This window comes from Carassius carassius, chromosome 36 (genome assembly GCF_963082965.1).
Source record: "Carassius carassius chromosome 36, fCarCar2.1, whole genome shotgun sequence".
Classification (NCBI taxonomy): domain Eukaryota; kingdom Metazoa; phylum Chordata; class Actinopteri; order Cypriniformes; family Cyprinidae; genus Carassius; species Carassius carassius.
This window is the reverse complement of record NC_081790.1, coordinates 21605431-21618469: the sequence shown is the minus strand read 5'-3', so window position 1 is coordinate 21618469 and position 13039 is coordinate 21605431. Positions and strand designations below refer to the sequence as shown.

At 36.3% G+C, this 13039-nt stretch overlaps 1 protein-coding gene across 2 annotated transcripts in view; it reads left to right on the top strand.

The window, feature by feature from the left end:
* ubtd2 (ubiquitin domain containing 2) overlaps positions 1–10447 on the top strand; it is a 68667-nt gene extending 58220 nt beyond the window's left edge. The window contains exons 3-4 of one of the 2 annotated variants that reach the window (XR_009425751.1): positions 9011–9906; positions 10138–10447. Coding sequence is in view for 1 of the 2 variants with exons in the window: in XM_059526677.1 (XP_059382660.1) it covers positions 9011–9426 (416 nt within the window). In the remaining variant the exon portion in view is untranslated. Of the gene's footprint in view, positions 1–9010; positions 9952–10137 lie in introns of those variants that run through there. The other variant, XM_059526677.1, reaches the window with a different exon arrangement.
* The last annotated feature ends 2592 nt before the right edge of the window (positions 10448–13039 follow it).

Sequence of the window (13039 nt, the reverse complement as noted above, 5' to 3'; positions counted from 1 at the left end):
ATTATAAATTAATTAATAATCACTTAAATACTATTAAATATTAGTGCTTTTGTTATGTGATTTAAGTATAATCAAACCCTTAACACAGAATTTACTAAATTATGTAATGAATTAATTTATGTAATTATTTAATTAAGGGTTTTCATTAGAGCTATAAAAACCAGCAGGCTGGAGTAGTGTTATCACTCAGGAAAACGAGGTGGATTGAATTATATTCTAAGCTCATTTTGTTATTTTTAAGGTATGATGTGATTTGTAGGTTGTACTGAATGCTTTTTCACATAACCATGTGTTAAGGGGAAGAATTATTTTATTTTTTTTATTGTAAAATTTAGTGGGATTTATTGTCACAGGAGTGTATATATACAGTCATTACAATGAAATGAAATATTATATCAATTTGCCTTTTTTATTTTCATTTTAACATATTACATTTACATTACATTTATTCATTTAGCAGACGCTTTTATCCAAAGCGACTTACAGATTAGGACAGTGGAAGCAATCAAAAACAACAAAAAGAGCAATGATATATAAGTGCTATAACAAGTCTCAGTTAGGTTAACACAGTACACCTATCATGGGATTTTAAATAATATAATATAAAGAAAACATAGAATAAAAAAGAATAGAGCAAGCTAGTTTTAGAGGTCTTTACACACACACACACACACACATACAATTGCATAATTAATGAAAAGAAAATAGAATATAAAAAGATTAGAAAGGTAGTTAGATTTTTTTAAAGAATAGAATTAGAATAGTGAGTGTTAACCCTCTGGAGTCTAAGGGTATTTTTGGGGCCTGGAGAAGTTTTGTCATGCCCTGACATTTGTGCTTTTTTCAGTTTCTTATAAATATCTAAATGGCTAAAGTCTAATCTCACTGTAATGAGATGCAACAAACTGGGCTATAATAATATGTGAAGTGCATGCATGTACATGATTGTATTTTTGAGAAAAAAAATGTTATGAGTGGTTAGTGGAAAACTAAAAATGTTAAATCACTTGAATAAGGCGATAAATCACATACAGAACAATGGTTCCCGGGATTTTTGAGAACTGGAGCTTGTAGCCTAGAATTTTTCTTTCTAAATTATGTGAAAATCATCTTGTTTACTCACTTACAGAAAACAATATATTGATTTAAATTTTCTAAGACACTTTTTGTTGGTAAAAGTCATATGCGAGTAGGCGTCAACTATCATGAATATCATTGTGATTCACACCTGAGAAGACAAAGGCCTGCATAATGAGCTGCATAATGAGCCTTTCAGTCAGCTGTGCCACAGAGAGGGGAAGAGTTACAAGAAAGAATGTGAGGACAAAATAAATGTATATAATTTTATGTTTGTAGTTTATTAAGAATATATTTAATTATCCCACAACATAATTTAATATCCACTAGGGGGAGCAGTTAAACAGTTTATTAGGAACAATCAAAGCTGACTTTCAAAAAAAAATTTGGCATCATTACTCCAGTCACACAATCCTTCAGAAATCCTTTTAACAATCTTATTTTCTACAAAAAAAAACATTTATTGTTATTATTATTATCATTATTATTAATGTTGAAAAGAGTTGAGAATATTTTTCAGGTTTTTTAGGGGCAATAAATTGAAAGAACAGCATTGTTTTTACATTAGTTACAGTCATCTATTTGTTACATTTATATTATTTACATCAAGCTTTTGAATGGTATAGTATTGTATATTGTTATTGAAACTTCATAATGTTTCACTTGATTATACATTTAGTCAGGAATTATAGTTTGGAAAAGTCTTTGGAAAAAGTCTAACTAGTAAAATGTTTACACGTTATGTGAAAACTAGTACAAGTATATAAATAAAAAGAGACTTACTCATGTTTATGATCTCTGCTGAATAAAGTGCTTCATTCTTTTTTTCTGAGGAAATCCATTTCTCAAATCCTCAACCACATCACATATTCTTGGGGTGAATTATGTCTTATTCCTCTCATCGCGAAGCAAACAGTAAAATAAAAAATCTTGAACAGTCTTGCTGCTTTTTCTTCTGTGTGGGCGTATTCAAGCCGCTCGCTTCAGTTTGAATCTGAATAGCGCGTTCAGCGCGGGGGCGTGGTCACATTAGATATAATGAAGAGAGACGTGAAAAACAGACATCGCGTTGTTTTCATATGGATTACTTTATCACAGAATATCTGTTTTCGGCGGCACTTGTTTAGTTTAAAAGTAGACATGTCAAGCTTTCTATAGATATCTCTCTCATGTCTCTTCGTTGAGTATTCATGGAGTTACAATTCATTTTAGTGACGTGTTTGTAAATGAAGATCAGCGCAGACAAAGGCTGCAGACAGCACACCTTGTTTGTTATCTTTATTTTATAAGTGCACAAAGTTTTGTTATTATGTCTGTATCCAAAAAAAAGTAGACCCTTTACAGATTCGATTGATGTATTGCTCTTATCTGTACGATTAAAACTGAAAGTGTAATTTAAGTTCTTTTCAGGGTTATCAGGAGAAAATGACTCATAACGCGTATCCGCGTTAATCGACTCTATAGAGGGTTAAAGTTAGAGGGTCAAATAAAGATGGAAGAGATGTGTTTTAAGCCGATTCTTGAAGATGGCTAAGGACTCAGCTGTCCGGATAGAGTTGGGGAGGTCATTCCACCAGAAGGAAACATTTATTTTAAAAGTCCGTAAAAGTGACTTTGTGCTTCTTTGGGATGGCACAATCAAGCGACGTTCACTTGCAGAACGCAAGCTTCTAGAGGGCACATAAGTCTGAAGTAACAAATTTAGGAAAATGGATGCAGAGCCAGTGGTAGTTTTGTAGGCAAACATCAATGCCTTGAATTTTATACGAGCAGCTATTGGAAGCCAGTGCAAATTGATAAACAGAGGTGTGACATGTATTCTTTTTGGCTCATTAAAAATCAATCTTGCTGCCGCGTTCTGAATTAATTGTAAAGGTTTGATAGAATTGGCTGGAAGACCTGCCAAGAGGGCATTGCAATATTCCAGCCTGGACAGAAGAAGAGCTTGACCAAGGACTTGTGCAGCATGTTCCGAAAGAAAGGGCTTGATCTTCTGGATGTTGAATAAAGCAAATCTGCAGGATCGGACAGATTTAGCAATGTGGTCTGAGAAAGTCAGCTGATCATCAATCATAACTCCAAGGCTTCTAGCTGTTTTTGAAGGAGTTATGGTTGATGTGCCTAACTTGATGGTGAAATTGTGATGAAACGATGGGTTTGCTGGAATCACAAGCAGTTCTGTCTTGGCAAGGTTGAGTTGAAGGTGATGGTCCATCATCCAGGAAGAAATGTCTGTTAGACAAGCTGAGATGCAAATAGCTACCATCGGATCATCAGGATGGAATGAGAGGTAGAGTTGAGTGTCATCAGCATAGCAGTGGTATGAAAAGCCATGTTTCTGAATGACAGAACCTAATGTTGCCATGTAGACAGAGAAGAGAAGTGGTCCAAGAACTGAGCCCTGAGGCACCCCAGTAGTTAGATGTTGATAGGTAAGACTCAAACCATTGAAGTGTGGTTCCTGAGATGCCTTTTGCCAGTAGGGTTGATAGGAGGATCTGGTGGTTAACCGTGAAAAGCAGCGGACAGATCAAGCAGGATAAGTACTGAAGATTTGGATTCCGCTCTTGCCAGTCTTAGAGCTTCAACAACTGAGAGCAAGGCAGTCTCAGTTGAATGTCCACTTCTGAAGCCAGATTGGTTGCTGTCAAGGAGGTTGTTGTGTGTGAGAAATGTAGAGACTTGAACACAGCTCGTTCAAGTGTTTTTGGGAAACTGGTCTGTAGTTCTCTAAAAGAGATGGATTGAGGTTGGGTTTATAAGTAGTGGAGTTATACGTGCCTGTCTAAGTGATGAGGGAAAAACACCAGTGTGGAGGGATGTGTTGATGATGTGAGATGAGATGGAATAGCATCAAGCGGACAAGTTGTAGGGTGATTAGAAAGGATGAGTTTTAAGACTTCTGCCTCAGAGAGTGAAGAGAAGGATATAAATGAGTGTAAGTTTGCTGGTGATATGAGCTTGACTGATTGTGGTGTGGAAAATTGTGCACTAATGTGTTTAATTTTATTAATGAAAAACGTTGCAAAGTCGTCAGCTATTAGAGATGAAGCAGGAGGGGGAGGAGGAGGACAAAGAAGTGAGGAAAATGTTTTAAAAAGCATGCGAGGGTTAGACGAATTGTTAATTTTGTTATGGTAGTATGTCATTTTAGCAGTGGAGACATTAGCAAAGAAGGAAGATATTAGTGACTGATACATATTAAGGTCAGTAGTATTTCTGGATTTGCGCCACACCCTTTCAGCAGCTCTAAGCTTAGAACGGTGTTCGCGTAGAACATCAGATAACCAAGGGGCAGAAGGGGTGTTACGGGCTGGCCTGGAAGATAAGGGGCAAACAGTGTCTAAACAAGATGTAAGAGTGGAGCAGAAAGTATCAGTAGCACTGTTAGCATCCAAAGATGCAAACAGTTTAGGGGAAGGAAGTGAAGATGAAACCATTGCAGAAAGCCGGGAGGGTGAAAGTGTGCGTAGGTTACGTCGAAAGATGACATGTGGAGGGGTAAGTGAATTGTCAGGGACCATGTTGAGGTTAAGAGTGAGGAGGAAGTGATCCGACGTGTGCAGTGGAGTAACCAGAACATGATCAGTAGAGCAGTGTCGTGTATAAATAAGGTCCAGTTGGTTGCCTGATTTGTGAGTAGCAGTAGTTGACACTCGGTTGAGATCAAAAGAGGCAAGCAGAGTGTGGAAATCAGCATACAGAGGTTTATCTAGATGGATGTTGAAATCTCCAAGCATAACTAGGGGAGTACCATCCTCAGAAACGGTTGAGAGCAACACATCTAATTCATCCAAAAAGTTACCCAGTGGTCCTGGGGGTTGATAGACAACTATAAAATGTATTTTAAAAGGGTAGGTAACAGTAACTGAATGAGATTCAAAGGAGCTGTTGATACCCAAAGATGGTAAAGGATCACATTTCAAATCATTAGAGATGAGCAGACCAGTACCTCCACCTCTTCCAGTCAAACGGGGGGAGTGGGAAAATGAGAAATTATTGGAGAGTGCTGCAGGTGTAGCAGTGTCCTCTGGTTTGATCCAGGTCTGTGTTAGGGCCATGAGATTAAGCTTTGAATGACTAATAATAGAAGTAATGAAATTGGCTTTGTTTATAGCAGACTGGCAATTCCAGAGACCAATAGAAAAAGAAAGTAGTGTATTAGCAGATATAGGCAAAGTGTGCAGGTTGTTAAGATTGCGCTGTCTACATTGTGTGATGTGTGGTTTGCGAGTGGTAGTGATAGTAGGGATCTGGAAACACATAGTAAGATTTGGTTATAAACAAAAAAACAACTGAAACAGAAATGAAACAAGAAGGAAGAAGATTAATCGAAACAATACTTATATTCCCTGCCGATGTCCCTGCCCAGTGGAGTCGCACGGTAGAGTCGATGGTCTTTACACTCTTCGGTCTTCACACGAGGAGGGCTTAACTGGAGGGCTGTCTCGACCGCTGCCGCGGTATACTAATCTTTTTTAAACCCGACAAAACGGAAATTGAATTCAGCTGAACGTACTTTACTGTTTATCACAACAAAGGTCTAAGCAAGCGCACAACAATGACAACGTATGCGATAGAGTACGAGACCAAACGCAGCACGTCTCAACACAGTAAACAAACAAGTGTTTCTTAGCAACGACAACTGCGCTAAATACTAATGAGACAAGAAATAAATACACTTACGATCTGCTTTTAACTCCCGCTGATTTAACTGCTTCTCACAAAGGGTATTTCTTTACACTCTCTTGGCTGGCGCTTGAACACACTTTACTGTTTATCACAACAAAGGTCTAAGCAAGCGCACAACAATGACAACGTATGCGATAGAGTATGAGACCAAACGCAGCACGTCTCAACACAGTAAACAAACAAGTGTTTCCATATAGATAAATTGAATACAGAACAAAGATTACCTGTTAGATTTACCCAAAACAAATGATATTTTATGTTTACCCACTAAAGAGACATCAGTGCCAGCGGCACATATCAGAAGGTCTAGCCGAGGGGAGGCTGCTCTCGGCGGATACATGATTACTGAGCTCCCGCTGATCGCGTGGAGCTCACCGTCTCCGAAATCGGCGAAACACATTTTTAAATAGGCGTTGTCTTTATAAATAAACCACAGATTTGAGTTTAAACCAACTACAATCAAGCCTGAAATACTTTTAAAATTACATTTCATGACATAAAAACAGTAATATTTTGAAAATGATCCGAATAAATGGTGGCTGAAATCACAATGCTGCGTGATCTCAACCAATCAGCATGTTTAGCGCCCAAGTCCCGCCCCCGAAAGTTCTGGAACTTTGAAAAAGTACTACCTTGCCAGCAGGGACTTTCTGGGGGGCATTTTTTTACCCAGAACTTTATTTAGTTCCTGGTTCCTGCTATGGAAACACACCAAGTACCGACCCAAAGTCCCTAGTTCCTGGGTAAAGTTCCTGCGGTGGAAACACTGCTTAACTGGGCAACCAGAAGTGGTTTATGGATTTACTTTGAGATCAACACTCCCCTAGTTGTGAACCATCAGAGTTTCGCAACGTTTCGAATCAGTGTGATGTAACAAAGCTTTATACCAGCAATTATACCAGCACAATATTAACTCTCGCACTTTAACTGCTTCTATTATTGAGCACTTAATGATTGTCTAATCAATATGAGTCTAGGAGAACTCACCGGTGTCACACACACTTCGGACACGTTGCGTTTAACTCGAGCAGCGGTCTAAAACGGTTTATTTATTCATCAAATGGACACAAGTTTACTTCAAGAATGAACAGTGAGGCAAAGATAAGTTTGAACTTAAGTGTTTAAAAAACGGAGCAAACGGAAAGAGCGATCTATATTAAAGCTCTATAAATGAAGCATACAGACTTATTAGATTAGAGCCACAGAAAGACAAAGTTTCAATGGAAATGCATGTACATGCATTATGTACATTAACAACGATTTGGGGTAAATATAATGTAATTTAATGGAAAACTATGTGAATGGCGCTCTGAGGCGCGGCAGGATTTTCTGTCTGAAGTTTCTCACACTGTTCAGCGTGCAGTGTCACGTGTCTAAACGTGTCAGTGATTTCAGCCACTAGAGGCCATTCTCGCACTGTATAATTAAAACGGAGCCTCCTCAGCCACTCCAGCACAGGACGAAATGCGGAAAACTATCGGCATGGATTTTTGCCGATAACCAATTGTTCCAGCAATCAACTATCGGTGCCGATTAATCTGTAAAACCGATAAATCGGTCGACCTCTAATATGAACATCTTGTGCTTCAATATAAACAAATTAATCTGTTACAGCAGGTTCACTCAGAATTACAATACTTTATCACATAGACAACACAGACTACATAGCTTTTTAACACACACCCACATTAAAAAAAAAAAATCATATGCTTTTTTTTTTAAACGGCTGACCCACTATTTTAGAGCACATTACAAGTTCATTAGCTTTGTTTTTAGACTAACAGAAAAACTCATATGCCAAACCGAATTATAGTACTACAAGACACTCATGATTACAGACATAAAAAACAATAAAAGAATATGCTTTCTTGCTCCAAATGACCTCAATCTACGGAGAAAGTAGATTCTTTGCATTTGATTTTTTACAGATACCATCTATATGATCTCTCCATGATAATGCTTTGTCTATCCATACTCCTAAGTACCTATATGCTTCTACTTGTTTGATGTTCTCTTCATGTATAACAACAGGTGTTGAATGAATGTCAGCAACAGGTCCTAATACTATCTCCTCAGTTTTTTTTTTTTAGGTTATACTGAGGGCATTATAGTCACACCATTCAACCAGTTTGTTTACCCCGTTGATGCTGTTCTAAGCACTCTTGGTTATTCAATAATGATATTAACACATTATCATCAGGGTACTTTAAAATATACTGACCATTCCGGTTTAATCGACAGTCATCTGTATACAGTGTAAATAACATAACGCAGAGCTTACACAACCCTGAGGTACACCAACATTTGTTTTTACTTCTGTTGACAGGACATCGTTCACTTTAACCCTTTGGGTTCTATTGGTGAGAAAAGAGAGTGCCATTTAATTAAGTATGGGTTCACGTCTAACTGTATTAGTTTAGACACCAGAGTGTTAACTTGAATAGTATCAAATGCATAAAAAGTCAAGAAATAATTCTCTAACATAAGTTGAGTTGCCTTTGTCTAAATGTTTAGTAATATCTGCACTAAGGCAGCCACTGCATCCTCAGTGCTGCTACCTTGTTTATATGCAAACTGACACTGATTAAGTTCACTTTGACATTATTAGACAAATATTTAAGTAGTATTCTTTCTAAACATTTGCCAATTACTGAAGTGAGGGCTATGGGTCTATAATCTTTACATTCCTTTGGACAGAGTGTTTTTGGTATCGGTTTTTTGATTGAGGTTTTCCATATTGTCAGAACCATATGTAAGTCAATGGAAGCCTGAAATATTGGTTGCCACACTGTAGCTAGTTGACAAGCAAAGCTCTTAATGAGGCTAGGAGCACACCCATCTGGACCAACAGCTCTTCTAGTATTAACAGACCGAAATGTATTCCTAACTTCCACAACACCGATCACTATCTTTTGGGAGGAAGACAATACAATGTTAACTAGTTCATTTTTGCTTGTGGGTTCAAATCTTGTAAAAAAAATAAACAAAAAAATTGTTCATTAGCAAAGCTGATGTTGTTGTCTGTTACAATACATTTGTTGGGGGAGGATAAACCTGTCATTTTTTTCATTGTATTCCAGACTTTCCCAGAATTTTGCATCATAATGTTTGATTACACTATATATTAGACATATATAAATGCTATATTACAATATCATTGTACATTGTATCAGAAAATTAGATAAGTCAACAAAAAGTGACTAAAAATGTGGCTTAAATGCTTATTTTGTGTCATCTCCAGGTGCTCTGACTGAATGCTATGATGAGCTGGGGAACCGCTACCAGCTGCCTGTCTACTGCCTCTCGTCTCCTGTCAACATGATTGAGGAAAAAAGCGAGTTGGAGACCATTGAGATCCCAGAAGCTCTAGCTAGCGAAGGCCAGGAGTGTCAGTTGCGTCTGCGTCTCTCCACGGGACGAGATCTACGCCTGGCCGTCTGCACGAATGACAATGTCCAGCAGATGAAGCACCGTCTACAGACCCAGGAGGGTGTAGTGGCCACCAGTCAGCGCTGGTTCTTCTCAGGCCGACCACTCACTGACAAGATGAAGCTGGAAGAACTGAAGATCTCCAGAGAGTATGTCGTCCAGGTGATCATCAGTCAGCCTCCCACAACCCCACCACTGCAGCAGAACCCCACTCCTGTGGAAAACTAATGACTCATTGGGGATATTAACCAGCACACCAAGTGTGTATGTGAGAGGATATAAATGTGCATTGGCCACAAGATTTTTCAGAAGATTTCTCTATTTTTGGATTGGCCATTTGAGTCTAGAGTCAACCTCTAGAGGCTTTTCCCTTCAAACACTCACTGCCTTTGACTTCTAGCTTTTTTAAGGGAGTTGAGACTCAGATATTCTGTTTAAAAGTCTCAGGTCTAGAAAACCAGAGTCCTGAATTAATCAAGAGAGGTCCAAAAAGTATGGTTTTGGCAGAGGAAACTTAATAATGCTATGTTATTTTTAAGATTATGGAGTTATAAGCTTCATATTCTTTTCTCCATTTTTCTTGTGATGAGATCACATGTCTGCAAAGCAGACCTGAAGTATGGACCTACCTGTTTCTGTTAGAACTTGAATTATAAAACAGAGACAATTGGGGTCAAAAGTACATTTTAAAGTGCTATTGGCTTTCAGGTACAGGAGAATTACTTGTTAGACTGTTTTCTTAATTTTTTTTTTTTTATTATAAACTCTGTAATTATATTATATATTTTAATAATTATATATATTATATGTAATTATTATTTTTTTTTATTTTTTTTTTATTTTTTTTAAAGAAAATATGTTACATGTCACAAAACCAATGTCAGGTTTGGGTTTTCTGATTCTCTATTTGTTTTTTTTTTTTTTTGTTTTTTTTTTCAGATACATTTTCAATTACATAAATTCTCTAAACAGCATTCATTCAACTCTCATTTCAAAAGAGGGTAAGTTTATTAGTCATGTAGACAAGTAAATCAGCTTTTTGACTTTTGCCTCTTTTTTTAAATGTGCTTTTAGTGGAGGTGGTAGGTGTCACATTTTGCAGATAGATTTCAGTCTAGACAGATTTAAAAGCTCTGAAAGGTTGCCATGTTGCTACGCATCGTTCCACTAATCCTGAGGATATATAAGGGTGATAAGGGGGTCATCATGTAATAATTGTGTGTATACAGTACATGTGAATGGGGAAGCTACTGTATGAGTAAGTGATGTAATGGAAGGAGAAGACAAGAAGATGTCTTTGGATGTTGAGAGGCATAGTAGGGGAGGAAATGACGAGGAGCAGTGATTTATATTTTTATGAAAGGAACCAGACTCAAAATCCCATCAATGCCATAGTATGAGCGCTAAGTGCTATCCTGTTTAAATTGATTCAGGGCTTTGTCCTACTGAAAAGAATTGAGAGTTAAAAAGAGAAAAAAAACAGCTGCATAGTTTAATAATAGAGAATGTGTTTTTAATTAAAAGTTGATGAAACATTTTTAAACTTAAGCATTTCTGTTTGATTTTGCTACAGTATTGTTTATTAACAAAATATATATTTTTCCCTATATTTCCTTAAAATTATATATATATATATATATATATATATATATATATACACACACACACACACACACACACACACACTATTAAAGTTTGGGATCAGAATGTTTTTTGTTTTATTTACATGAGTTTCTTATGCACATCAAGGCTGCATTTATTTGATCAAAAATACAGGAAAAACATATATTATTATGAAATATTATTATTATGTAAAATAATGTTTTTTCTATCTTAATATAATTTCAGATCTAATTTATTCATGTGATGCAAAACTGGATTTTCAGCATCATTACTCCAGTCTTCAGTGTTATTTGATCCTTCAGAAATCATTCTAATATGCAGATTTATTACCAGTGCTGGAAACTGCTCTGCTACTTAATATTATTTGGAATCTGTGATACTTTTTGTTTTTTATTTTTTATTTTTTTTACTGAAAAAAAGTGTTGCAGTTTCAGAGAAGAAAAAAAAAGAAAAGAAAAAAAAGTGTGTGTGTGTATATATATATATATATATATATATATATATATATTAATATTATATATTAGGCAGCACAACTGTTGCCAAAATTGATAACTGTAATAATAAATCAGCATATTAAAATAAAAGGACCATGTGACACTTTATACTGGAGTAATGGCTGAATGAAAATTCAGCATTGCATCACATAAATAATTATATTTTAAAGGATATTAAGATAGAAACCATTATTTTATATTGTAATAACATTTTGCAAGAATTATTATTATTATTTTTTTTATCAAATAAATGCAGCCTTGATGAGCATAAGAGACTTTGTTAAAAAAAATACAGTTCTAACTGATCCCAAACTTTTGACCAGTAGTGTATATAATTTCAAATATTGGGTGCTTGTCAAAATCCCTCCACCTTTCCTCGATCCTCTGTCCTCCATCCTACGACCCGGAAACCGATCTTGAAGCTATCAGCTATCTTGAAGGACATCTCAATTCTCTAATAGGAGGTGAGGATCGAGGAGTGAGGAGGCTTCCTGAGGAGCTATGAGCGAGGATACACAGGTGTATCCTTTGCGGAAGTGATTTTCATTGAAAAACCTGACACACAAATAAATGCTCCTCCCCCTTCACATCTGTTGTAATTTTTATTTATATTTTACCTTTTCACTTCAAATAAACCATGCATGCCATATATTTCAAACAGGGTATCTTGCTTTATTAATATTTATGATGAATGTCTTAATTAACAAACTAAAAAAACATAAGGGCAGATCCCTTTAATAACAGCTGATGGCACTTTGAAGTAACGCTGAAGGGAGTGAGGATAAATATTTTCACTTGATTCAAGTCCTCCATCCTCACGTCTTTTCCTTGTGTCCTTCCCTGGCATCCTGAAGGGGTGGAGCTAACATGAGGAAAGGATGGGAGGAAAGGAAATGAGGATGTAAAAATAAGCATTGAGAAGCACCCATTGTGTGTGTGGAAACATTTTTTTTTTTTTTTTTTTTATGAAATGCAACAAATATTTTAGGCAAAAATCATTTTATTTTATAAATTTCTTAATAATTAAAAGTATTTATGCTATGTATATGTCATTTGGCTTGATATACTATATTAGAGCAAGATAATATAATTTCACTTACGGGCCTATAAATTTTAGCAAACTTCCATCCTTATTAAAAGTCTGCTGTGCCATTTAATTAAGTCGACTGCTGTAGCCTATATCCAGCTTATGTTCTCCCTTCATTTAAAATTTTGTATACTGTCTGGATGACAGCTTGGTAAATCTGTTGGCGATCAAATATTCAATATCGCTACTCAGTAAGTACATTATCAGCACTCCTGGAGACGTTCAAACAAATATCAGGTAATTTACAATCTCTATGATGAGCTTGCAAGGTTTCTTTTCTCATCACTCCTCAGCGCTGAAAGTGAACACTTAATGGTGATTGGCTATTCTTTTTTTACCAACATAGGCACGAGAGCTCAGCTCTCCCCTGGCCTCTTTCTCTATCATTAGCGGTTGTAATTACGTTGGCAGATTCGACATATTCGCGATAGGAAAAAGGTGCCCAACTTCAGTAACCTTTTATGGTACAACCCGAATTCCAGAAAAGTTGGGACGTTTTTTAAATTTTAATAAAATGAAAACTAAAGGAAATTCAAATCACATGAGCCCATATTTTATTCACAATAGAACATAGATAACGTAGCAAATGTTTAAACTGAGAAATTTTACACTTTTATCCACTTAATTAGCTCATTTA